The sequence below is a fragment of the Sinocyclocheilus grahami genome, unplaced genomic scaffold (assembly GCF_001515645.1).
Source record: "Sinocyclocheilus grahami isolate Dianchi unplaced genomic scaffold, SAMN03320097.WGS_v1.1 scaffold197.1, whole genome shotgun sequence".
In the NCBI taxonomy this organism is placed as follows: Eukaryota; Metazoa; Chordata; class Actinopteri; order Cypriniformes; family Cyprinidae; genus Sinocyclocheilus; species Sinocyclocheilus grahami.
This window is the reverse complement of record NW_015505376.1, coordinates 192,412-219,464: the sequence shown is the minus strand read 5'-3', so window position 1 is coordinate 219,464 and position 27,053 is coordinate 192,412. Positions and strand designations below refer to the sequence as shown.

Genomic DNA, 27,053 nt, shown 5'->3' with positions numbered 1-27,053 from the left:
TGGTCCCCGCCCCCCCGCCGGTAGCTCCTTCGTCGAATCTGCCGGCCGCACCGTTCTCAAGCCCACCGGCCTCCGCTCACTCAAGCCCGCCCGCCGCCGCTCACTCAAGGCCTCTGGCCTCCGCTCACTCTAGCCCGCCGTGTGTGACGCTGTGTTTCGTTGTGAAAGTGAAACTACTTTGTTTGGCCTTGCAAAAAGAGGACACGACTAGAAATCAGTGGTTAAGTGTATGGACGAACAGCTTGTAACACTCCAAAGAGAAAGGAAAACTTGAAATTGCATCATATGACCCCTTTTAAATGGCTTGCCATAAGGGAACATTAACTGTCGAGTACATTACATTTAACGTCAGACGTACATAATTAATTTTATTAGAAATATGCAAGATTAGTACCTAAACAAAGAAGCACATGACTGGAACTATATTAAACACAATAACATTTGGGTTTCACAACACTTTCACATAATTTCTACACAGGGTCCTTCTCAATCCCCGAATGAATCATGTGGTGAGCTTGGACCGGTACAGCTAACAAGCACGCCTGCTATCATCACGGAGTAAACCACTTAACTCGAAATGTCGATACAGCTAGTACTTTTACAACATGTTATACTACAAATACGAACAAAAGATGAAAACCTACTAATGTACTGAGGTCTTGTTTAGAAAGATGAGGCTGACCCAACGTTGTTCCAGACTCGTCGCCCGCCATCTTGTTAGAAAAGGAATGGACGTATGACCAAGCGAACGCCTGTCAGTTTTTTTTTTTTACAAATACATGTGTGGCATTAAAGCATATCCCGTTAAATTATTTTGAAGTGCTTGACATATACATATAGATAGTGTTCTACGTTTCACTATTACACGGCATAAAACAAAATAGATAATTATAAACTCATATATCTACCGGCGTCCTGAAGGCATGGGATGATGTAATCAGTTTCTAGAAAACCCAGTAAACCCCAAGACGGAGAGGACAGACCGGAAAATGCATCCTATATTATAATTAACATAAACTTAAAACACCAACATAACCAGCAGCATAATTTACCTGATATATTATTAACGTCTACAAACTTGAACACACGTTGGATTGACGAAGATAAAACCAGGGTCCGTCTTATGGTTATGACGTCACACGTTTTGTAGTTTTTAAATCACCATCTATCTATCTATCTATCTATCTATCTATCTATCTATCTATCTATCTATCTATCTAAATCAATTTAATATTATCATAAGTTTTATGGCCTACCTCATAAAGAAACATATCACTGTAATTAGCCTAAACATATTCTTTTGATGATCCCATGCTGACAGATATCAAAGTCAACTATTCATTCTGAAACTAATTAAAAAACTTTAATGTGGACAGCGCAAACTTACCTCTTGTGAATAGTTTTTATTTTTCTCTCTCTGCATTTATTGTAATATGTGTAACACCATACTCTCCACCATACAGTGTTGATCTGTTTTTGCAATTTGCAACATAATTGCCCTTGAGGGATCAATAAAGTACCAATAAAGTGAAGGGAAAAGTAGTTTAAAGCCTGCATTGAATCACAGACATCAAAAACAGAATAAGCTATTAATATGACTAGGTTAGCTGTAGAAAGAGTAGAAGAATATTCTTTGCATGTCCCTGAGAGACATATAATATAATATGAAACAGGAGGTTTCTATGTTCATAAGGATTCATAAGGAAAGTAAAAGTTAAATCATAACATATACCACGACTTATGTGCTCTAAGTAATTTTCGCATCTGTGACAGTGAACTAAAACATTTTGTACATGTACAGTAGGCAGAGAATATTGACACACAAACTCCAGCATTTCCGTTCGACCGACAAATGTTCGGGAAATGACGTCAGTGCAGACAATAATATGGCGTCTACGATCGCTGTGGAGGCTACCGACAAACAACATTTAGCCATTCAGTCCAAATAACACTGGTTTATTCTCACCTAAAGACGCCAGTGGGCAACATACCTCCGTCGATAATGAGATGTCATATTTAATTTCTCTGGTCGTTGTCTAACACCAGCACTCCATGTCCGAAGGACCTCGGGCTCCCTGGTCGAAGCGGGGTTGCGTGGAGTCGCAGCGCCGAGGTAAAACCCTACTGGAATCGTTTCATTTCCCACACAGCGTTGTTCTGCTTAATAACGCACTCATTTGAACTCATTGTTACAGAAACGGCACAATTGTTACATATGTAGTGGGCTGACATTCTTTGGGACGTGTCAGCGGTAATTACTGACTGTCTCTCATATTGAGCTCCCTAGGTAGACTGCATGTTTAGGCGTCATATTCGCGTTAGGATTAAGTGACTATAAATGCTGTCTAGATAGACTTCTCATTAGGGTTCAAGCCACCGCCGGTGTTTCTGTCCAGTTGCTTGCAGATAGTTATTAAAGATTTTAGAAACTAAACAATAGCAACAACTGCGAAATCAAAACATGTCATTAAGAAGCCCATAATACGGGCGTTTCTTGCTTGTTTTTGTGTCTTGCTTACTGAGGGTCTGAACATGAGGTCATAGACGTTTAGAGGATTTTGAAACCAAGTTGAGTCTAATGTAAGGTTGAACACCGCTAAAGCAGACACATTGCCATTGAGTAATGGTCACGGTTAAACGTTTATTATTTAATTGGAGGACAAACATTTCTATGAACAACTTATTAGTCACCACAGAAGTTTACCACAGTGTCGGTCAATACAAAGCTGCATTCATTTGATCAAAAATACAGTAAAACTGTATTATTGTGAATAAAAAATAAATGTTTTCTGTTTTAATATTTTTTAAATGTAATTTATTCTTTTGATACAAAGCTGAATTTTAAGCATCATTACCCCAGTCTTCAGTGTCACATGACCCTTCAGATATCATTTTGATATGCTGATTCGCTCAAGAACAATTCTTATTATCAGTATTGAAAACCATTGTGCTGATTAATATATGTTTGTGGAAGAAGCCATGATACATATTTCTCCAGGATTCTTTGATGAATAGAAAGCTAAAAAAACACCATTTATTTGAAATACAGGCCTACATATTTTGTAACATACACATTTTTACTGTCACTTTTGATCAATATTTTTGTTTCCTTTCTCAATAAAAGTATTAATTTCTTTTAAATAAAATTGTACTGATTTCGTGTTTTTGAACGGTAGTGAGTTTATAATCATACTTTATTTGTAAAACGAAATGAAATAGCCTATGACAGGAAATATTTCTGGGAAAATCCAGGTTTTGTGGTCAAATGGATGCAGTTTGATTTGAATAGTCTATTTGTTTTCTTTTGTCTGATCTGTCTACTGTTTGTGAATGTAGCTCTTATACTGTCTTATGTACAGCCGTGGCCTAAAGTTTTGAGAATGACACAAATATAAATTTTCACAAAGTCTGCTGTCTCAGTTTTTATGATGGCAATTTGCATATACTCCAGAATGTTGTGAAGAGTGATCAGATGAATTGCAATTAATTGCAAAGTCCCTCTTCGCCATGAAAATTAACTTAATCCCAAAACCATTTCTACTGTATTGCAGCCCTGCCACAAAAGGACCAGCTGACATCATGTCAGTGATTCTCTCATTAACACAGGAGAGAGTGTTGACGAGGACAAGGCTAGAGATCACGCTGATTGAGTTAGAATAACAGACTGGAAGCTTTAAAAGGAGGGTGGTGCTTGAAATCATTGTTCTTCCTCTGTTAACTATGGTTACCTAGCAAGGATAAATAATGCTGCTAGTAAGATTGCACCTAAATCAATAATTTACCGGATCATCGAGAACTTCAAGGAGAGAGGTTCAATTGCTGTGAAGAAGGCTTCAGTGCACCCAAGAAAGTCCAGTAAGTGACAGGACCGTCTCCTAAAGTAGATTCAGCTGTGGGATCAGGGCACCAGCAGTGCAGAGCTTGTTCAGGAATGGCAGCAGGCAGGTGAGAGTGCATCTGCACGCACAGTAAGGCCAAGACTTTTGGAGGATGGCCTGGTGTCAAGAAGGGCAGCAAAGAACCCACTTCTCTCCAGGAAAAACATCAGGGACAGACTGATATTCTCCAAAAGGTACAGGGATTGGATTGCTGAAGACTGGGGTAAAGTAATTTTCTCTGATGATTCCCCTTTCTGATTGTTTGGGGCATCCGGAATAAAGCTTGTCCGGAGCAGAAAAGGTGAGCGCTACCATCAGTCCTGTGTCATGCCAACAGTAAAGCATCCTGAGACCATTCATGTGTGGGGTTGCTTCTCAGCCAAGGGAGTGGGCTCAATCACAATTTTGCCTAAGAACACAGCCATGAATAAAGAATGGTACAAAAACATCCACCGAGAGCAACTTCTCCCAACCGTCCATGAACAGTTTGATGATGAACAATGCCTTTTCCAGCATGCTGGAGAAAACTTGCCATAAGGCAAAAGTGATAACTAAGTGGCTCGGGGAACAAAACATCGAAATTTTGGGTCCATGGCCAGGAAACTCCCCAGACTTTAATCCCATTAAGATCTTGTGGTCAATCCTCAAGAGGCATGTGGACAAACAAAAACCCACAAATTCTGACAAACTCCAAGCATTGATTATGCAAGAATGAGCTGCCATCAGTCAGGATGTGGCAAAGAAGTTGATTGACAGCATGCCAGGGCGAATTGCAGAGGTCTTGAAAAAGAAGGGCCAACACGGCAAAAAAACAAAAACAAACACGGAGTCTTTGCATAAACTTATTGTAATTGTCAATAAAAGCCTTTGACACTTATGAAATTCTTGTAATTATACTTCAGTAACTTGTTACTTAGTAACATCTGACAAATAGATCTAAAAACACTGTAGCAGCAGACTTTGTGAAAATGAATATATGTGACAATCTCAAAATGTCTGTACAACAAAGTATCCCTCATATATATGCACTTGTTCAGACTTGCACTAAAAAAAGGCCAAACATTTGTTATACACCATATCAGATGTTGCTCTGTGTTTTCTGAATGAGTAACATTTGATATGTTCTTTAACTCTTTAGCAGAACATTTTCAAGTGTGAAATTACATAATAATAACACAGAAATGAAAGAATACCTGTCTATTTATCAGCATGTGGATGTCATCTCTTTTTAGAGCAGGGCAAATATAAGCAGAGGAAATGTGAACGTCCCTTCAGCGCAGTGAAGCCGACAGTTGGCCAGGAGGCCTCTAAAAGGTAATATCAGAAAATCATCACCCTCTACTTTTCTACAAGCCACATAACCTGCTTTTCATCTCAATTTTATATGAAAAAATTACAGCCTCTGTGCACAAATATGTTGTAGTTTCAATATGCAAGCCAGGATATATTTTTGTCAAAATAGTCTATCAAATTCTGCCTCCATTTATAAGTAGTTGTTTCCTGTTTGCACACAGTGGAATATTGAAATGTTGGTACATCTTTAGTATTTTAGTCTGTTGGTAATTTTCACGTTATTTTAATGATTGGGGCTTGTTCGATTTGTCATTTAGGTGAATATCTTCAGAATTTAATTTCCTACGGACACAAGAGGTACTGTCCTCTGATTGGCTCGGACACCCCCCTGTGACATGCCCGTGGCCAATCAGAGGTGAGTGTGCTGGGTGTGTATGTGTGCAGTAGAGGGGGAGTGTGTGTGGGGGAGCTTTGAGATAGAGTTTGGCTTTCAGTAGCAGAAACTGAAGTGCTGAGGTGTGAAAGTTCTTGAAGTCCTTCCAGAGGCTTTATTAAATCTGGCATGTTTTTCACCAACTATTATTCACTAAAATACAAATAGTTCACACGATTTGGTTGATAAAGAGCTTGAGGAGATGCTGTTTAGTTCAATGATCATGTAATTATGCTTAATTGTATCTTGTTTTAAAGCAATTGTTCACCCCAAAATGAAAATCTCCTCATAATTTATGCTACAGTTTGGGGTCGGTATGATTTTTGCTGTTGTTGTTTTTGAAAGAAATCCCTTATGCTCACCAAAGCTTATTTGATCTAAATTACAGTAAAAACAGTAATATTGTGAAATATTACAATAATTTTTTTTTATTACAATTACAGTTTAAAAGAATATATATTTTAAAATGTATTTTATTCCTGTAATTGCAAATCTGAATTATCAGCAGCCATTACTGTGGTTTTCAGTGTCACTTGATCCTTCAGAAATCATTCTAATTTGCTGATTTGGTGCTCAAGAAGCATTTCTTATTATTATCAATGTTATAAACAGTTGTGCTGCTTTATATTTTGGTGGAAACAGAGATCCATTTTTTTTTTTAGGATTTTATGATAAATAGAAATTTCAAAAGAACAGCATTTGTTTGAAATAAAAATCTTTTGTAACATGTACAGTGGGGCAAAAAAGTATTTAGTCAGCCACCAATTGTGCAAGTTCTCCCACTTAAAAAGATGAGAGAGGCTAACTGAACCTAAACTTTTAAATGGTGTTTGACTCATTTTTATTTGATGACTTACTAGTTTTTGTCTATCAAATAACATTAATGTGGACCCCACTAATTTTCATTTTGTGGACAAATTTTTCAAAATAGCTTCTTTTGTGTTTCAAAATAAGTTTTCATTTTTGGGTGAACTGTCCCTTTAAGAGGCTTTTACCATCCTCCAAGATGAGACAAATAAGTCTTATTTCTATCAGATACCTGAGAGAAAGCTGTAAAATGTCTGTCTCTCCATCATAGTTATTGTCTTTCCAACCTTGCAGAGATGACCAGCTGAATTGGAACATATCGACTCGTCTTGACACATCATTTATAAGAGCATTTGTGTCTCTGCAGGTGCCTAATGGCGGGGGATGTGGAGGTGTACCTTTCCCAAGGGCATGACGGCAGCGTGTCGTCGGGCTTCAGAGCCTTGTATGAGGAGCGACTGCTGCTCGATGTCACTCTGCTCATCGAGGAGCACCACTTCCAGGCACACAAGGCTCTGTTAGCAACGCAAAGCGACTATTTCCGGGTCATGTTCACGGCCGATATGCGGGAACGTGACCAGGATAAGATTCACATGAAGGGGTTGACGGCAGCCGGGTTTGGTCACGTCCTTCGCTTCATGTACTACGGTTCTTTGGAGTTGAGCATGCTCACGGTGCAGGAGATCCTGCAGGCTGCCATGTACGTGCAACTCACCGAGGCTGTAGAGTTCTGTTGCTCCTTCCTGCTGGCCAAGATCTGCTTGGAGAACTGTGCTGAGGTCATGCGCTTGCTGGAAGACTTTAGTGTCGGCGTGGAAGGCGTACAGGACCAGCTTGATGCGTTTCTGCTGGAGAACTTTGTGCCCTTGATGACACGACCAGACTTCCTATCTTATCTGAGTTTGGAGAAGTTGATGGCATATCTGGATAGTGACCAGCTGAGTCGATTTCCGGAAATTGAGCTGTACGAGGCGGTGCAGGCCTGGCTGAGACATGACCGGCGGCGCTGGAGACATACGGATGCGGTCGTGCAGAACCTGCGCTTTTGCCTCATGACTCCTGCCAATGTCTTTGAAAAGGTAAAAGTGCTTCCTTGTTCCTTATGTGTCACTGACAGATAAGAGAGTACACAACAGAAAAAGAGAAATCATTAAAAAATCTGGTTTTAAATGTTTGCCAAGTCTTTGCATTTGTGTTGATTACATGTGGTTTTCTGAAAACATTTATACTATTTTCAAGAAAAATAGTAGTCTAACCACTAAAGTAAAAACGATTCTTCTAGTTCTTCTGGACTATTTTAACAATGTACTTTACTACCTTTAGGGGCCTTGAACGTGGTAGTTCCTTTGCCGTCTATGCAGGGTCAGAAAGCTCTCGGATTTCATCAAAAATTACTTTATTTGTGTTCCAAAGACGAACAAAGGTCTTAGGGGTTTGGAATGACATAAGGGTGAGAAATTAATGACAGAATTTTCATTTTCAGGTGAACTATCCCTTTAAGAAACATATTATATGACCCAGTCATGAGGATCTGCCGGGGTCCTCTCTATGATATAATTAATTTTTTTCTGCAATAATTTTTGTTTGGCAAACAGAAGTTTTTCGAATAATAAGCATTTTAAATGTTTCCTGAGCACCAAATCAACATATGTGAATGATTTCTGAAGGATCATGCTCACTGAAATAATGGCTGCTGAAAATTCAGCTTTGCCATCACAGGAATAAATAAATTAAATTAAAATAGAAAACAGTTATTTTAAATTGTAATACTGTCACAATATTACTGTTTTTACTGCATTTTTGATAAATTAAATGCAGCGTTGACGAGCATAAGAGACGTCTTTCAGAAAAACGTTTTACCAACCCCAAATATATATAAAAAATGGTAGTGTATTTATAAAGTGTCATGTCATTGACCTTTATCTGTTTCTTTCTGCTTGCACAGGTGAAGACATCAGAGTTCTACCGTTATTCCCGCCAACTGAGACTAGAAGTAGACCAGGCACTCAGCTACTTCCATCAAGTGAATGAACAACCGCTGGCGGAAACCAAGTCCAACCGCATCAGATCCGTGAGACCCCAGACTGCTGTATTCCGTGGAATGATTGGCCACAGCATGGTCAACAGCAAGATCCTCCTCCTGCACCGGCCCAAGGTGTGGTGGGAACTAGAAGGCCCTCAGGTGCCGCTCCGGCCCGATTGCCTGGCCATCGTCAACAACTTCGCTTTCCTGTTGGGTGGTGAAGAACTAGGCCCAGATGGAGAATTCCACGCTTCTTCTAAGGTCTACCGCTACGATTCCAGACAGAACTCCTGGCTACGCATGGCCGACATGTCCGTTCCCAGATCAGAGTTTGCAGTTGGCGTCATCGGGAAGTATATTTACGCCGTCGCCGGCCGCACTCGCGATGAGACGTTCTATTCTACGGAGCGTTATGACATTGTTGAGGACAAGTGGGAGTTTGTAGACCCGTACCCTGTAAACAAGTACGGCCACGAAGGAACCGTGCTCAACGGGAAGTTGTATATCACTGGCGGCATCACCTCCTCTTCCACCTCAAAACAAGTATGCGTTTTTGACCCGGGACGGGAGGGAACGTCCGAACACCGTATGCGGCGAACGCCTATCCTCACCAACTGCTGGGAGAACAAGTCAAAAATGAACTACGCTCGTTGCTTCCATAAGATGATCTCCCACAATGGGAAGCTGTACGTGTTCGGCGGGGTATGTGTGATACTGCGTGCCTCTTTCGAGTCCCAGGGCTGCCCTTCGACGGAAGTGTACGACCCAGAGACTGACGAGTGGACTATTTTGGCCTCTATGCCTATAGGACGCAGCGGACACGGAGTGGCAGTGTTGGACGAACAGATCATGGTGCTTGGAGGACTTTGCTACAACGGTCATTACAGCGACTCTATCCTCTCATTTGACCCAGAGGAGAACAAATGGAAAGAGGACGAGTATCCCAGGATGCCTTGCAAACTGGATGGACTGCAAGTGTGTAGTTTGCACTTCCCAGAATACGTTCTGGAACACGTGAGACGCTGCAGCTGAGTCTTTGTAACTTCTGGACAGTTTAGGAGACAAACGTTTACAGGTGTGACAAGTAATACTAATACTGTTGAAGCTTTTAAACTGTAGGCCAGTGCTTATTTAAGAAGAAAACTCCTTTTTAGGCTTTCATTGTAGAAGGAAGGTTTGTTATTTGATCCGTAAAAACGAATACAGACAACCTTTTTGCTCATAAGTCTGACTCATTGCACTGTAATCATCCTGTAGAGCACATAATACTCTTCATGTTTCACCACATTGTCTTCTATGTGTGACGTTCTTCTATATCCCTTCATTCTCTTCACAAGAAGTCATGTTTTATGCGTGCGTATTTCCACAACAAGTAGTCTGCTGTGTCTAGGAGCGGTTAGAAAATGAAATGGAGACTAAATGAAGTAGAGGAACTCATGAAAAAAGTTACAAACTTCCCTGACCCTTTTTTCTTTGACATTTACTAATCTAAGAATGCATTTGTGCTGATACTAGTGATGTTGTAGTGGATAATGACTGTAATGATTGTAATCTTGACGATGATGTTGACAAGCATTGCACTCGTATAAGGGCGTATATTACTGCTCTACAATAACACCAGTCCTCCACTGCTGACTGCAAAGAGAGAAAAGGGGACGGCAGAGATTAGGGGACGCGTAGTTCCTACTTCTCCAACCTTTATTAGTTGTGCTTATGCTTATTTTCAACTTATTTATTAAAATGGCAAAGCCTTGCCTTGATCCAATCTGTGTAATGTAATGAACTGCTTTCTCTCTCTGTGTGTGTGCGTGTTTGTGTGTGTCACTCTTTTTGTTTTACCAGCAAAGGGCTAAAGCACATATGCATATTGTGTTTAATGTCTAATGAAACACTAACAGCAGTTCTGTAAGTTTAGGCATCCACTCTGTATTAAAATCAGTTGTGGTTAAAGGGATAGTACACCCATTATTCATCAATTTCTCACCCTTATTTCGTTCCAAGCCAGATTGAGTGAAGATATTTTAAAAATGTATGTTTTTGTTTATCTGTGCAATGATAGTCAATGGGGTCCAAACAAAAGTTGTTTTGGACCCCATTGACTTTCAGTGTATGGATAAACACATTGTCTTTTCTGTTCTGCATTTGGAATGACGCAAGGGTGTGTCTGAATCTTCATTTTTGGGTGAACTATGCCTTCAAGATAATCTTGAAGGTTTTTGGCACTATGTAATTTCCTGTTATGGACTTCACATGTGATGCTATGTGTTCTGGTTGGTTCCTGGTTGGTTCGTACTTCCTCAAACACAAACTTTGAGCTTTTGTCTGTTTCATGTGACATTTCTCATCCAAAATTCATGTACATATAGATGCCAGACTGTGGTCTGTAAGGCTCAAGATGTAATAATCATTCACAGTGGTAGATTTTAACCTTGTCTTGTTATCCTTTAGCAGAATGACAGACAATTATTCCACTATAATAATAATAATAATCATCCATAGCCCTGTATCTTGTTCTTGAGAGGAATATAAACAGATTTGCGAACTTGTTTACCAAAATCTGCTGGTTCACTGGTATTTGAAGACTTTGTAATTCATTTCCAGAAATAAATGTTCATACTGTCCAGCTCTCTGGGGTTTCTAATTGAATACAAGCACCTGCTGTGCTGCTGTTTTGGGGTTTAGCGTGTATTTGAGCCTCTGTCTTCTTTAGATATCAGCATCTTATCCTGTGGGTTTATCCCTGTAAGAGGATCCACCAGCGTGACGGAACGGGACGGGTGCTGTGACTCTAAGCCTGTTCTCCAGCTTGTCGCCATGTCTGACAGAAGAGCAACATGGTGCTATATTGGGGAAAATGCATTCCTGTAGCTCAGAGTAAAAGCATGCTGATAGCAATGCCAAGGTTGTGAGTTCAATTCCCAGTGAATGTATGAGCTGATAAAAATGTGTACATTTAATGCAACATAAGTCACGTTAGATAAAATTGTCTGCCAAATGTGTAAAAAAGGGGAAAAAAGTGTGGAAAGTTGCCTTGTGGGTGTTTTTGGTCATGGGGCCTAATGTCTTGGTACTTTTGAAGTCGTCTTTTGAAATGAATTATAACCACATAAACTTTGCAGAATTCAAGACACAATATGTAAGATTTTTTTAATTAAAATATCCCAAAACCACTAGAACAGTGTTATATATTTTGCTGACTTGTATACTTACATTATCCCAAATGTTTCAGAGAATGTTTAAATCCAGAGAAATAAGCAATTTTAACTAGTGACACGGACCGTGTCTATAGTGTCATTGTGTCGCCTGCCAATTAGGGATGGGCGATACCTCATTTTATTTTCGAGCCGATACCGATATTTTCAAGCCCAGTATCGTCTTTTCAATTATTAAAAGAATATATAATCAGTAATTATACTCACTTAATATTAGATTTTAAAGCCATATTTTTTTAACATTTCATAGGCCTTTTTTGTTTACACTTTTAGAAATAAAATATACTATAATTATATATTTTAGCCCTTTAATGGGGCAGTAACCTCAAAGGTGCAACTATACCCCTAAAAGTGAGCATATTAGTACCATACAAGTATGCATGTTTTAAGGGTAGATAAGTTACAAAGGTGAAAATTAACATGGTGTTACATAAGTACTAAAATGTATTATTATTATTATTATCTTGGTAAATTTGTGGTTACTGCAGTTTTGCTACAAATACTGTGGTAAACTGTGGTTACTGTAATAAAACCATGGTTAACTTTTGTTAAAGGCTGCCAGGCTGTTGTACCCCTAAAGGTGAAACTTCAGCATATTGAACTATTTTAATATATTTTAAAATGTAATTTAAAATGTATCTAATCAAAGCTACATTTTCAGCATCATTACTCCAGTCTTCAGTGTCACATGATCTTCAGAAATAATTCTAATATTTGCTGCTCAAGAAACATTTATTATTATTGCTGCTTCATATTTGTGTGGAAACCGTGATGCATTTTTCAGAATTAATTATATATATAGTAACAATGTAATGTAATGTAATAATGTGGCAATGGTTTCTTAAGATCTACTTACGCTTCTGATGCTTTTGGGAAACGCAGCCCTATTTGAGCAAGCACTGTGAGCCATGCGTCCGCAGCGAACGCTGTCTGTGATTGATTGGTTCTGTCTTTCAGCATTTGCGCGTGTTCCGATGAGCAGGAGAAATAGTTCTATCCAACACAATTAATAGCTAATATAGTCTATTTTTCCACTTAGAAGCTTATTTTATGCACCGAATTTCTTGATAAGTAAATAAAATTAATGTTTAAAAAAATGCACTTTAGAATCGATATTTTTATGTGAGGATCGATACAACATCAGCATCGAAAGTATCGATACTTAAGGATCATCCGAACTCTGAATTAAAAAACGTATGGACCTTTCCTCACAGGCTATTTATCCCAAGTAAAATGAAAGAACTCCATTTCAAAATTGCTCATAGATACTACCCTTGTAATTTATTTTTGAGCAGATTCTCTGAGAATATATCCTCAATGTGTTCATTTTGCAATACTGATGAAGAATCTATTCTACATATGTTTTATCATTTGCCCATTCACCAAGTCTTTTTGGTCAGAAGTTACCATGTTAATTTTTTCCTGCTGTAACAAAATGATAGAAATAACAGAATCTATCATTTTTTTTGTCAGATTTTCAATCCAAAGACATTAATCTGGAACATATTGTTTTATTGCTTTGTCTTCTGGGTAAATTTCACCTTCATAAAGCCAGAACCATTCATTGCAAACCTAACTTTAGAATGTTTTCATCTGACATAAAGTCCCTTTTTACTTATTTTAAGAATATGTCAAATCCTTTGAACTCAAAGGCTTCAAAAACTTGTAATATTCTTGAGTCTATTGTAAGCTATCTTTAAAAGACTTTCCTTTCTCTCTTTTTTTTCTTCTTCTTATCATTGGTATATTCTGTTAATTTGTGTAACTTGTCTAACTTCATGTGATGATGTCCGTTAGCCCCATGTTATTTCCTAACTGTTGTTATTTTTTCAATTGCAATAAAAAAAAATAAAAGATACTTAAGGATCTTTTTTATTTTTTTTTATTTTTTATTAATGCTCAAAAATCAAGAATAGTACACATAGAATAATACAACCATTAACATAAAAAAGATAAACAATAATAACAAAAAAGAAAGAAAAAGAACAGGGAAAAAAAAGAAAAAGGGGGTTGTTAATACATTACAAACTGAAAGAATCAAATTTAGATTTACATGTCATTAAAGATAGGAAAAGAGTTACAGATAGATAAAGTTTTTAAGGCTTTTTTGTTCTTAGACAACTGGATTAATGAAAGGTATTGCTCAAAATCTTTTATAAAAACAAAGAAGAGAGGTCTAGAGTTTGAATATTTGCATTTGTGGATGTGAAATTTTAGATACTTAAGGATCGATGCGCCCATCCCTACTGCCAATGACGTCATAACCCCTCGATTTCCGGTTTTGTTTTGTAGAAAACATGGAAACACCAAAGACGCTTTAATATGTTATGCGTTTTAATAGACCGGTGACGACCGCACAGAGTAGCATTATAACAGAACTTTTAAACGTATCTAGTATGGATATATCTATATCTACTGCATATCTAGTCGACTGTGGCATAATAAAAGCTCCGCTGCTTTCAAGCCGAGTGTCACGCACGTTTAGCGGCCTCGTTTCGCTTCGACGGCTTTCAGCCTCACCCTGCTTCATTCTACTACGTTAATAAATCATTAGCTCATCCATGAACATGATTTCTGCCAGGGTCCCCTCGGATTGCTTCGGCTGTGGGGAAGAAGACCACAACTCCCATGATTCCACACTCAGTCACGGCGTCATCAAACTACGCCTTTGTCTCTTTGTTTATTTTGAATACGCGCCTTCTAGCGGCGAAAATTACATATTGTGCCTTTAAGCCTCATGTGAAATTTTCTTTCTTCCAATAAGAAATACAATTCCACACTTTACATTTAATCCTAAATATTCATCTTTCCAGCTATATTTTGTAAATAAGAGTTGCTTTAATAATGTCCTTGTGAGTTTTTTTTTGGCCTATTCATCATTGCGATACTATGAAATCCACTTCTGCCTCTGAGTAATAAAAGGTAATTAATGGCAATTAATTATTTCCTCATGATTTCAATCAGATCTCCCAATTGTGACTTTAAATCACAATGTAATTTCATATCTCTACTGCAGCTAGATGTCTTATGTGTGACTTTATGTCTTAGAATTTTTAAAAATTATTTATTTAAAATATTTTTAAACTGTGGTGGAAAGAAACAAGTTTTCATACAAATCATCTCAATGTCTTCACAACTTAATGGGAACTTTTTCCACCCCAGTTTCAAATGAACTGAATTTTGACGTCTTGGACTTTTCTAGTAAACAAATTTATATATTTTCTCTCTCTCTTTTATTTTTTGTATACCTCGGTTCTGCACTGAATTTGACTTGTACTTTACCAGGTATCATATTTTTAGTCCCAGAAGGCTGACCTTTAGTCTTTGGACCACAAAACAATTCTTTAGTGTTTTGTCATAGGGCTTCTGTAAAACCTCAAACAAAATGTCTGCATAGCTCAATTTCAGCCAGAGAGATGCACAGAAAATGCGATTAGTGTAGACTTGTTTACGTGTGTAGACAGAAAACAACGTTTTGTACTGGAACTGTAACGTTACCCAGAGCTGTTTCTCAAATCCAAATGAGTTACAGCACGCCCTCTGGTGACAAACCGTCGTTTATTTCGTGTTTTATTCATAGGGTTTATTACGCATGCAGAAATCCATTCGTCAAACATCAGGACCATTAAAATAGTGTTTTATAGTCGTTAACTTAACTTAGGAAAAGCAGTCACAGCATCTAAAAACATGCTCTTCCTATGTCTATAGTATAGTTCATATCATTTCATATATAACTGCTAACATAAAACATATAGCTGCAAACACTATATGTATTTTATTTTTTTTAAATTGTGATTAATTTGAAAACTTTTACTTAAAATAATTATTATTATAGCAGAGAATGTTAAGATTTCTAATAGGACGATAAATATTACAATAACACTATAAATCATATCTGCACACCACTATAAATCCATATACTTTCAACTAAAATAATTGTGCTAACTCATGATGAATGGCATCGAGTGGGTTACGACAATTTTATGGTGGGCGTTGCTAAAAGGGACAAACATTGAAATCTGCAGTCTGTGTCAGATTTCAGCCTTTTCGTTTCCTCACAGCGAGATAAATCCGAGCTTCAGCGGTGCGGTAAGTGCGTTTGCGTAAATGCAAAGTACAAACCGATTAAAGACTATAATGCAGAATGCGGTGTGCAGCGTTATTAGTACGCGCTACTTCTACCGAACGCGTTTGCTGTTTGAGTCACGTGATTCATTCACATAACACTTCTTTTGAAAGACTGCAGAATGTGGAGCAGTCAAGTGCCAGATCTCAATTTAAGCCTATTTAATCAAATTTAGCCGAAATTGTACTTGCAGAGTCTAAAAAGAGTTATTGGTGAATTTTACAGATAGTTGTCGTCGACTATAAATGAAAGTGCAGACTGTTTTGATTTCATGTTCACCCAGCAGAACGTTTCCATAACGGTAGCACATGCTTCGGTTATTTTTCGGGAACCACATAATAATATTCTACAAACGTTCTCTGCTTTGTAACCAAAAACGAACTTTTGTAGAACGTAACAGGGCGTTTTTATAACAAGCTAAAGTCAGGAGAACCTATACAGAACGTTATGTGCTTATTGGGTTTAATTTTATAACCAAAATAACTAGCGTTCACAGAAAGTTCTGGTTTGCTAGGTAATTCCAGTTTGTGATTTCACGAAATAAATACAGCCTGAAATAACATTGCATATATTTAATGCACAAAATATCTAAAGTGTATAGTATAATAATATACACGTTAGATATTTCGTGTATCAAATATAATGTAGGCTATTATTAAGATCATTCCGTCTCATAAAACGTTAATAATAATTATTTTCTACTAGTGTCGTGTTTATTTGTACCAGTGAAAAGTTTTGAATAAGTAACTTACTGAATGACATTATAAAATTGTAGATTTAACAAAAAATATTTGCATTAACATGAAAGATTTGCATCTTTATAATCCCCTTTCAGATTTTAAAGTATGTTCTTCATTGTTTGCAACTATATATTAAATATTTTTGGCCTCTGTTTACAGTTGTGATAAGGAATAACCCACATACTGTCACAAACTCTTATTATTATTATTAATTTTCATTGAATTTATTTTTCAAGAAGAGGCAGTTTTTGGAAAATTGGGATTAAATCAAATGAGTTCACTATGCTTTCCTTTTTATGAACAGATGGCAAATGAAGCAAAGCCCTGTCCATGTGATATCGGGGACAAGATTGAATATGGAGGTCTTGGAGAGGAAGTTCAAATCGAGCACATTAAAGCTTATGTGGTGAAGCGTCCAGCATCAGAGAAGGCCATTATTGTAATTCAAGACATTTATGGATGGCAGCTGCCAAACACCAGATACATGGCTGACATGCTCTCAGCCAATGGATACATGTAAATATCTGATTTCTATTGTGAAAAATATGAAAACTGTTGCAGATATACCTGTTCTTAATTGATTCTTTTGCAGTGCTATATGTCCAGATTTCTTTGTTGGAAAAGAGCCGTGGAGCCCATCTCACGACTGGTCAACATTTCAGCAGTGGCTTGAGGACAAAAAGCCAACAGACATCAAAAAGTACAAGTTCAATAAACGAAATGTTCCTATCTGATGAACTTGACCATAGCTTTGAAGTAAAGACTAAACAATCTTGTCGTTTAACCAGGGAAGTGGATGTTGTATTGAAGTATCTGAAGGAACAGTGCGGTGCGAAGCATATAGGTGTTGTGGGCTTCTGCTGGGGTGGTGTTGCAACACACTACATTGCTCTTCAGTATCAGGAAATCAAAGCTGCCGTCTCTGTCTATGGTAATCCATTTGTTGTGTCTTCTTGAACAGTCAAAGACACAGGAAATATGTGGCAAGATGCTTTCTGCAATCCAAGAAATTGTACATATAAACTCATTTTACACAGGTATTGTTAGAGAGCGGGAAGACAGGTTTGATCTCAAGAGCCCAACCCTCTTTATCTTTGCGGAAAACGATGCAGTCATTCCACTTGATCAGGTAAGCTGAGGTCAAAGCACCATATATTCCATATACATACATATTCCTTCATAGTTCTTTCCACATTCTATTGATTTATTAATGCCACGGTAAGGATTATGTTACATGGATAAGCTTTATTTAATTTGCACCTATCGAATGCTTTACTTTCAGGCCAAACAGCTCAATTTAAATATAATCAGATCAGTTTTCTTTCAAATGAATTTGTAGTATCCTATTACAAATACAATGTAGCATTCAATCGAATATACTTTTATTTGAATATCAGTTCTAAAGGATAAGAAATAATAAATGGGGGTAAATGTATTCATGAATAAACTTGTATCAGGGCCATAAAATTTGCACAGATAAATCAGTTAATGTTTATTGTTCTCTTACTTTTAACCAAGGTTACTACACTAGAGACAAGACTGGAGGAAAAGTGCACTGCTGACTTCCAAGTGAAAATCTTCCCAAAGCAGACACATGGGTTTGTCCATCGCAAGAGAGAAGACGTCAATCCAGATGATAAACTTTATATAAAGGAGGCCAGGACAGATATGATAAACTGGTTGAACAAGTACATGTAAACTGCAATGGGTTAAAATAACTGAGGTGAAGGTTAAACATTCTCTAATGGCAATGTCTAATGATAAAAATCAATCATTGTGTTGACATTAACTTCAAACACACTTTTGCAGTTCTGTGTATGTATTTTTGAAGGATGAACTCTACTCGAGATTCCAACATTAAGTGACAACCAACAGAATCAAATCTGAAAACAAAGGTTTAATGATCACTTCGTTACTACATTGAACTGTATCAAATGATAAATAACAGTACGAAGGTTTGACACATTCCTTTAGAAGTGCTTGAGACCGTTCATTTCACCACAGCTACACGACGCTCAGTCTTCAGGCTCGCCGGGGCCCCTGATATCATCAATCTTCAGAATCATCTTGACTACTTGAGTGGCCAGAGAAATCTGCTGTTTCTTTCCAATGAGGGTCTCAATCACATGCTGTTGCTTCATGTCTGCAAAGATTTAAGTCAAATTAAATGCTAATTATCAACAAAGACTGATTAAATTGATCAACATTGACACTGAAGAATTTTACATCGGTACAGAAATAGTTAACCTTGTTCATCAAAAAATCTTGGAAAGAAAATGTATTATAGTTTCCACAAAAATAGTAAGCAGCACAATTGTTTTAAACATTTATAATGAGAATAAATATTCCTTGAGCACCAAATCAACAAATTCGAATGATCATGTGACCCTGAAGACTGGAGTAATGACGGCAGAAAATTCAGCTGTCATCACAGAAATAAATTACATTTGAAAATATATTTCAAATAGAAAACTAATAATATTTCACAATGTTACAATTTTTACGGTTTTTTGAACAAATAAATGCAGTCTTGCTGCACACAAGAGACTTCTAAAATATTTAAAAATCTTAAACATTTGAACTGTAGTGTATATAAAACTTTTTTAAATAGCTTCTTCCCCCCACTTTCCACAAGTACTAAAAATACATTTCTTTACCTGCTGTTTTTCTTGAATTCACACATCCGTTTACAATTTCATATCACTAAAGTAAAATAAAGAAGTCCATACCATTTGTTGATAAATGTAGGCAATCAATTCCAAGTGCAGGGTTGTTTTCCTGGACTTGTCGGGCTCTGACCTCTGTCATTGTTTGAATGGGGTTCAAACCACTGTTCTCGGCTAGTGCCATAGGAATGACCTCCAGAGCATCAGCGAACGCTCTCATGGCATACTGTTCCAGAGAGGGGCACTGGAATAGAAGCAGAGCATTTTAAACACAGACCTAACAAACATCTCTTGCACCTCAGGACTGAGAGCGTGTGGAGTACAGATGACTCTAAATATAGTATACCTTATCAGCTGCCAGGTTGACTGCAAGAGCACAGGAGATCTCTGATGCACCGCCACCGTACACAATGCGGTTATCCCTCACGAGGTTACGGATGACGCACAGAGCATCATGGAGAGCTCTCTTAGCCTCTTCAATAATCTAAATGATTCAGATGAATAGGCGAAGGAGATGACAAACACATTGTAACAGTGATTCAAAAACAGATTTAATATCTTGAATGGGAAAAACATCCCAATTTAGCTCTTAAAACTCTTAACCATTTTGTTCCCGCCACGGATGAAGATCGTCACAGCTCTGGAGTTCTTGCATTCCTCAATAACCAGCATTCTGTCTTTAGTGGTCCCAAAGCAGATTTCCTTCACCAGTCCAGCAGTGCCCAACTTCTCTGGGGTCAGCTCGCAGAATCGGGGCACGATACGTCCTCCAGTAGCAATGGCGATGAGCTGGAAATGTTTACATAAAATCTCAAGTTTGTTCATACTTCCAATAACCCATCTGTGCTATACACAATGATATTAAAAAAAATCTGGAGTCAGTACTTTTTTTGTAAGAAATTAATACTTTGATTCAGAAAGGATGCAATAAATTGATTAAATGTGACAAAGACATTTATAGTGTTATAAGAGTTATTTTAAATAAATGCTGTTCTTTGAACATTATATTAAATAAAGGGATTCTGACAAAAAAAAAAAAAAAGTAAATTTTTCTACAAAATGCAGCAACGAAAGAAATGCTTCTTGAGCACCAAATGTGCATTTTCGAATGATTTCTGAAGAATCGTGTGACAATGAAGACTGGAGTATGGTACAGAAAATTCTGACCCAAAACATTTGATCAGTAGTGTTTCGCAGTATGGTTTTTACAAACCTCAATCTCCGGTCCACCGACCCAGCGGATCGCAGGAAGCTCATTCTGCAGAAGTAAGTGATTGGCTTCATCATCAAATCCCCACTGGCAGATGGCAAGATTAGCCCCGTTCTCCTTGACCTTTAGAAGAAGCGTTTTAACAGGAAAAAATACAAAAAGAATTACATGATCAGTGTTAAATATTTGTGATAAAAATCAAACTCAAGATGCAAATTAATGCAATTTAATTCTGATTAAAACTGGCCTGATTATTCCACAATATTCAAAAAGTAGCTTTAAATAACTCCTTACTGAAGGGGGCTGTCATGCAAAATGAGAAAATGTCATTATTGCTAGTAAAAAAAAAAGAAAGGAAAACCATTGGTTTTGATCTTCTTAAAATACACACAAAAACTGATCCTAACTTCTGTTAAGATTCCTGTTTTATATACGGTATGTTCCCTTCTATTTTATAACTTTATAAAAATATTCTGAAATACAAATCATAAATACATACTACATCTTGATGTACAATATTAAATTAATAATGCATACTAAATAAAATAAATTAAAACTAGGGCTGCATGATAAATCGCATGCGATATTTAACACACATCTTGTCAGAAAAGCCGGTTCTGTAATCAGCGGTAAATCTCCATCACCTGCGGGCTTTCACATTGAGCAGCATTAACTACACAGAGCCGTTGTTCACTGACGATTTTTTTTGCGCAGCTCGTCTGTGAACAACGGCTCTGTGTAGTTAATGCTGCTCAATCTGAAACCGCTGGTTTGTCATACAAATAGAAGCAAAACATCATTCAAAACTTTAAAGCTGCTCAATCTGAAAGGCTTTCTGAAAAGATGCGTGTTAAATATCGCATGCGATTTATCGTGCAGCCCTAATTAAAACAATACCAAAATTACCTTAGGAAAGCATGCAAACAGAAGCATACAACATACAGACCTGTCGGATCATTTCCTCAAACTTCTCCTTCTCATATTTCTGCAAAGCTTTGTAGTCCTCCACTGAGGTCACATCAAGCTTATGCTTGGTTTTGGGCTTGGGGGGCTCAAATGGGCAGGTGAGGATGGCGATTTTTGTGTCTTTCAGTACCTGCATGTACATGCTTATTAACAAAGACTTTACATATGATAATCATGCCATGCATTTGCAACCAGAAGTGAATATTAATAGTAAACACAAACCTTGGGCATCTGAGGGTGACTGAACTCTTTGTCCACAATGACACCTTTGATGAGCTGAGTATCCTCTAGTTTACCACCGACTTTTCCTTCAACTTTGATAAGCTCGAAGTCAACATCCTTCCTCTCCATGTCAGCCACTGTCAGGATGGCATTGACAGCGATCTCTGCCATCTGTCTGTGGCACCGGTTGATTCTACAAACCAAAAAAAAAAAAGATTTTTCTTAAAATATTGCCATTAGCTGTTAATAAAAAAAAAAAACTTCTAAGATAGACACTCACACTTTGGATCCTAGTGTGGTCATGGCTGTCTGAATAAGAGGCTCTGTGTTGTTGGGATCCACTGGGAAACTGTCACCAATTTCGTCGAGCTGCTCAATGGCAATCTTTGCGGCCTGGTCATAACCATCGGTGATCCTGATGGGGTGAATGCCTCTGTCCAACAGCTGCTCGGCCTGCTCTAGAAGAGCTCCTGCCAAAACTACAGGGCCAAATAAACACATTAGACCACAAAAGCTACACTGGGTAAGCAGAAAACTTACTTTTCTTAAAAAACATACTACTGTATGTGACCCTGGACCACAAAACCAGTCTTAAGTAGCACAGGTATGTAGCAATAGCCAAAAATAGATGTATGGGTCAAAATGATTTTTCTTTTATGCCAAAAAATCGTTATGATATGAAGTAAAGATCATGTTCCATTAAGATATTTTGCACATTTTCTACTGTAAATATCAAAACTTAATTTTTGATTAGTAATATGCATTGCTAAGAACTTCATTTGGACAACTTTGAAGTAGGGATGCACTGATGTATCGGCCGATTTTTGATTATTTTAAAGCCATCGGCAAATCGGAAATAGCCGATACCGATGGTTTATTAATTAACTGCATGAAGACAACGAGTTGCATGTCTGTTTCATAATCCAATGTTTTTCAAAATAATTAAATACTTGCCAAAACAAAATCTGTATAAAATATAGTTTGTCAGACGGCATAGTACGGCCATATGCAAACATGACGCTAACGCATCCAACGAGTGAAATGCCCGCTCTCAGCTGGGAACTCATCATAGGCAAGTAGCAATGGCAATGCACCGGCATTAGAGTTTATCCGAGGATATGTCACGAACCGCCAAGCATTAGGCCTACATTTAAGTGAAAATTAATGGCAGGTAATATGCAGCTTTTTGTTTGAAACCAGTGTAGAACACAGATTCACACAAGATCACATCACGCACCAGCAGCGTTTCTGTGAATGGAGAAAACAGAATAAAACTATATAGGCTACATAAAAAGGAATATATAGGCCTATACACAAAATATATTTCACTTAAATCATTAACAGATTAAAGCGAAAGAAAAAAAATTGTGCCGAGTTTTGGACAATTGTAATGTGCTCCGAAGTTCATGGGAAAAAAACGAGACCGCAGAAAGCGGTTTTCTTTATTTTGCAAAAGCTTTAAAGTTTTGAATTATGTTTTGCTTCTATTTGTATGACAAACCAGCGTTGGCAACAGTAACTGTTGGGAAAACAAAGCAGTGATTGCGTCAGTGCTTCACACGCACATACAAAGTTTTGCTAATTTGACATTGTTGCCTGTTCATTATCAAAATAAAATAGTTAAAGAAACAAAGTTACACTGCTCAATTTAAATAGTCCGTAGTACAGTCTGTGCCGTTCAGTTTGACCAACGCCTCACTGCTGATATAGCCTATATGTGAAGGATGGTGTTTTATGTTGATAATGCGAGGGTGAAGAACAAAGCCTAGTTTACATAATAAATAATAGGTTAGCATCCAGATACTTCGCGAATATGGAAACATTTGGATTCGTGCAGAATGAGAGGTAGGCTTCAGTTTTGCTTTTAAAATTAATTTGTTTTGGTTTGACGCTTATATTTAGCCTAAATACAACTTTAGAGGATTTGTTGTGGAGAGAACGGAACTAAAATAGCCTAATTTCGTTCGTTATTTTGCTTTTATTTACCATTATTTTAGACTACATTATTTCTGAATGTAATAAAATGCAACGTACCCCCTACTAAATTAGGCTGTTTTTCCCCCTCTCAAAACGCTTATAGGAGTAGCGTTTTTTTTGTCCAAGCTGAAACATTTTTAAATATATTGAATTTTTTTTTTTAAAGCTGCAGTCCGTAAGTTTTGCCTCTTTGTTGCCATCTCTGTTTGAAAACCTGCAATTGCAGCTGTGTGCGGAATTATCTTCCTTGCGTGGATTGTGCGGCGGCGGCGATCGAATGTTTTGAGGTGAATGTGCGGCAGTCAGTCACTGCACCGGTGTGGATATTTACCGTACTTCGCAATAACAGATTCTAGCCTACGTCTTGGACCCAAATAAGAATTTTCACCGTATATAGTGTCATCTGAACAAGTAACAAGTTTGCCACGTTTGTTCTGACCAACTGATGAAAAAAGCATTACAATAAAATCGAGCTACCAATGGTGATTTAACCTAAATCAAACCGTGCTAATTATTATTATTATTGTTATACTTAATTCTCAAATTGTTAATGTTAACAACATCAGCATTATGGGACTATGTGAATATAGTGTGTATAAGCGAGTAGATTTAAATTTCTGCACAGTCTAGTCTAATCTAATTGCCATACCACTCGAATTTCATATTAAGAAATTATTTTAACACAAAAAGCAAATTATGCTCCCTTCGAACTGGTTTCTTTAAAATACAAATCTTTGTAATCCCAGGCTATCTGTAATCAGATGCACATTTAAAACTGGAATATAAAATGTAATTTCATTCACATGCGTTTTAAAAACACATCTGGATTACAATCCACCATCAAAATGTTACATTTAATTATTCCAGCTGCTGTGAGAAAAGGCTATAATCGATTCTCCACCTGCAGGATCCTCACATGCGATAGCCTAGTAGCCGGGACAACTTCTTTATGTTTACAGACGCGACGTAATGACGCAGTGCCATGCTCGAATTTCCTGTGAAACCCTACCTGTACCACTCAAATTAGAAAACATTATTATTATAAGCTAACCGTTGTGAATGGGACTAAAGTAAAGCGATAGTTTTGAACACTGGCTGGTTATGTACTTGCTCAAATATTGATTTCGGATCATTTTTAACCAAAAAAAGTTACGGACTGCAGCTTTAATGTTTTTATTGCGATGACAGTTTTTTCTTTTGTTTAATACATTTGTCTTTGGTAAATCTAGAAAATATTATGCTGTATTGGCTATGACTAAGGGAGATCAAGACTCTCTTAATTATTTGTTTTTGGTTTTTGAGTAAATTAAACGCTGTACTTTATTCTTATTATTATTGGCAAAGAAAAAGTAAAAAAAAATTACGCTAATAACCGGTATGTGTTCTACTCAAACCGGTTTTAACAGAGGAACGCAGGAACAGAAACGTTCAAATACAGATTCTGCTCAGAGTGAACCAATCTTTCCCCTCGTTTTAAAGCCCTGCTTTATGCAACTGACCAATACTGGTATCGGAACCGGTCAATAGTTGTTTGTTAAAATCAGTATCGGTCAAACAAAATCCTATCGGTGCATCCCTACTTTAATGGCGATTTTTTTTGCACCCTCAGATTCCAGATTTTCAAATAGTTGTATCTCAGCCAAATATTGTCCTATCCTAACAAAGCATACATCAATTGAAAACTTATTTATTCAGATGATGCATAAATCTCAATTTCCAGGGTCATATATAGTACATTTGAGGTACTTTAATATATATAAAAAAGTTAGCTACTATAGCTTACAACCAAGAGAACATGGAATCTACATATTTAAAAAATAATATTTAAATGATCTTATCAAAATAAACAATAATAAAACAATATACACTACAGTTAAAAGTTTCCAGGTCAGATATTTTTTAATGCTTTTGAAAGACTGCTCGTTGTCGACAAGGTTGCATTTATTTGATCCAAAATACAGAAAAAAACTGTAATATTCTGAAATATTACAATTTGAAAGAACAGTTTTCAGTTTAAACACATTTTAAAAATACATTTATTCCTGTTATGCCATAACTGAATTTTCAGTATGAAAATCGTTCTAATATGCTGATTTAGTGTGCATGAAACATTACTATAATTTATATACATGTTCCTCATTTTAGCCAGGCCCTGTGTAATTTCTGTCCAAACTTCTGATACATGTACACATTAGAATACTTGCTAAACAAACATGCAGGGGGGAATATGTAGAGGTTCATGGATTTAAAAAGCCAAATTCTGCATCCTATGTGCAGTCAATTGTTTATATGTTTAATAAGAAGAAGAGGGAGATGTTAAGGCGAAGTGAACTCACCAACAACACCAGTAGTTCCATCTCCAATTTCATCATCTTGAGACTTGGAGAGTTCTACCATGAGCTTGGCAATCTGATGGTCCACATCCATCATGCTGAGGATCGTCGCACCATCATTGGTCACAGTCACCTCTCCATCCTTATCCACCATCATCTTGTCAAGTCCTGTAAACAACAATCAGTTACATTAAGAAAACAGCAAGGAACGGACTAGCAAGGCTACATGCAGAATTGAGGACTTACCATTTGGCCCAAGTGATGTTTTCAGGGTGTTTGCGACTGCTTTTGCTGCCATTATGTGAGACTGAAATGTGCAGGTTTAACATTAAAATATGCGTGTCACAAACAACCAACTTCTTGACAGGATTCTTGACAAATAATCATACGTTAATTAGTAGAAAAATAAAGTCAAAGTACAGTTACAGCTGTCTTATGCATATATAAAAAATATGTTTCATGTCTCCCTGACTACGCATCATGAATCTACACCGCTAGAGGAAGCACGTGGACCATCCGCAGGTTGGCATGAGGTGCATTACTGATCACATTAGACAATTACAGAAAGACATGTTCCTATGTCAGACTACATAAGCATATCGTAATAAACACGTATTTAAAACATGAAACAGACTGTGCCGTTCTGGATTACAGATATGATATAATGCACAGTCAAACGCTCAGAGAGCCCGTTAGCACGCTAGCTTTTGTACCTTCAGCGCTTCCAGGCCAGTCAAGCGAGATTTCTTGTCCTGGTCCTTTATTATGATGAAAGGCCTTCCATATTCATCGAAGGCGAGGGTCCCGAGTGCGGACATTTTTAATCACCACCCCAATGAAATGCACAGCTATGAAAAATTATTTTAAACTAGATTGTTTGCACCTCTAGCTGTGCACCTCGCCGCGCGGGTCTGCCGGCTGGTTCTGGAAGAATCTCGGGGCGGGACGGAGCAAACCAAATAGAGTGCGATATAACATCCACGGCATTTTCGGGAAATTTTGATAAACGTGGAGTGGATAGTTAAGAAAAAATTTAAAACACTTCAGAAAATTGTTTAGGAATAAAAAAAAGAACGAAACCTATCTCTTTCTCCCAAACCTTAAAACTGAAACATAAAAATGGTTTATTCCACTCTCGCGATAACTCCAACACGCAACGCAAGCCTA

The 27,053-nt window shown here is 37.4% G+C and overlaps 4 protein-coding genes and 1 long non-coding RNA gene across 6 annotated transcripts in view; 2 read left to right on the top strand and 3 right to left on the bottom strand.

Moving 5' to 3' along the window:
• The window catches only part of LOC107595144 (eukaryotic translation initiation factor 2 subunit 3-like), a 12,238-nt gene extending 11,104 nt beyond the window's left edge, over positions 1-1,134 (bottom strand). The window contains exons 1-2 of the mRNA XM_016285482.1: positions 1,053-1,134; positions 645-713 (exon numbers count right to left, since the gene is read on the bottom strand). Of these exons, the coding sequence (XP_016140968.1) occupies positions 645-713 (69 nt within the window). The 5' untranslated portion in view covers positions 1,053-1,134. The remainder of the gene's footprint in view (positions 1-644; positions 714-1,052) is intronic.
• Positions 1,135-1,855: 721 nt separating this feature from the next.
• LOC107595115 (kelch-like protein 15) lies at positions 1,856-10,471 on the top strand. 2 transcript variants are annotated; one of them, XM_016285426.1, is made up of 4 exons: positions 1,856-2,113; positions 5,111-5,192; positions 6,779-7,490; positions 8,357-10,471. In XM_016285426.1, the coding sequence occupies exons 1-4, from the start codon at positions 2,053-2,055 to the stop codon at positions 9,464-9,466; spliced, it is 1,965 nt and encodes a 654-aa protein (XP_016140912.1). In that variant the 5' UTR covers positions 1,856-2,052; the 3' UTR covers positions 9,467-10,471. The 2 variants fall into 2 exon arrangements, with proteins under 2 accessions (XP_016140912.1, XP_016140913.1); XM_016285427.1 differs by lacking the exon at positions 1,856-2,113 and adding an exon at positions 5,489-5,586 and having other exon boundaries at positions 5,115-5,192.
• LOC107595118 (uncharacterized) lies at positions 2,831-17,903 on the bottom strand. The gene is made up of 3 exons (XR_001610232.1): positions 17,893-17,903; positions 15,455-15,459; positions 2,831-3,019 (listed from the first exon to the last, which is right to left on the bottom strand). It is a non-coding gene; the product is annotated as an uncharacterized lncRNA (long non-coding RNA).
• cmbl (carboxymethylenebutenolidase homolog (Pseudomonas)) lies at positions 15,651-18,386 on the top strand. The gene is made up of 6 exons (XM_016285430.1): positions 15,651-15,735; positions 16,817-17,028; positions 17,105-17,212; positions 17,301-17,443; positions 17,550-17,641; positions 18,031-18,386. The coding sequence occupies exons 2-6, from the start codon at positions 16,817-16,819 to the stop codon at positions 18,208-18,210; spliced, it is 735 nt and encodes a 244-aa protein (XP_016140916.1). The 5' UTR covers positions 15,651-15,735; the 3' UTR covers positions 18,211-18,386.
• An 11-nt stretch (positions 18,387-18,397) lies between these two features.
• On the bottom strand, positions 18,398-26,840 carry cct5 (chaperonin containing TCP1, subunit 5 (epsilon)). The gene is made up of 11 exons (XM_016285429.1): positions 26,600-26,840; positions 26,133-26,193; positions 25,890-26,054; positions 21,857-22,055; positions 21,577-21,769; positions 21,335-21,484; positions 20,392-20,511; positions 19,782-19,967; positions 19,525-19,662; positions 19,242-19,422; positions 18,398-18,655 (listed from the first exon to the last, which is right to left on the bottom strand). Exons 1-11 carry the CDS (start codon positions 26,702-26,704, stop codon positions 18,528-18,530), a joined length of 1,626 nt encoding a protein of 541 aa, XP_016140915.1. The 5' UTR covers positions 26,705-26,840; the 3' UTR covers positions 18,398-18,527.
• Between the last annotated feature and the right edge of the window lie 213 nt (positions 26,841-27,053).

Excerpts from the sequence above, each read along its gene's own strand:
- LOC107595115 (XM_016285426.1), top strand. The coding sequence starts at position 2,053 with ATGTCCGAAGGACCTCGGGCTCCCTGGTCGAAGCGGGGTTGCGTGGAG. Across the intron at positions 2,114-5,110 it reads CGTGGAGTCGCAGCGCCGAG|AGCAGGGCAAATATAAGCAG; the intron begins GTAAAACCCTAC and ends ATCTCTTTTTAG. Across the intron at positions 7,491-8,356 it reads CTGCCAATGTCTTTGAAAAG|GTGAAGACATCAGAGTTCTA; the intron begins GTAAAAGTGCTT and ends CTGCTTGCACAG.
- cmbl (XM_016285430.1), top strand. The coding sequence starts at position 16,817 with ATGGCAAATGAAGCAAAGCCCTGTCCATGTGATATCGGGGACAAGATT. Across the intron at positions 17,444-17,549 it reads AGCTGCCGTCTCTGTCTATG|GTATTGTTAGAGAGCGGGAA; the intron begins GTAATCCATTTG and ends CATTTTACACAG. Across the intron at positions 17,642-18,030 it reads CAGTCATTCCACTTGATCAG|GTTACTACACTAGAGACAAG; the intron begins GTAAGCTGAGGT and ends CTTTTAACCAAG.
- cct5 (XM_016285429.1), bottom strand. The coding sequence starts at position 26,704 with ATGTCCGCACTCGGGACCCTCGCCTTCGATGAATATGGAAGGCCTTTC. Across the intron at positions 19,968-20,391 it reads TCGGTGGACCGGAGATTGAG|CTCATCGCCATTGCTACTGG; the intron begins GTTTGTAAAAAC and ends AAACATTTCCAG. Across the intron at positions 19,663-19,781 it reads TCCGTGGCGGGAACAAAATG|ATTATTGAAGAGGCTAAGAG; the intron begins GTTAAGAGTTTT and ends TGAATCATTTAG.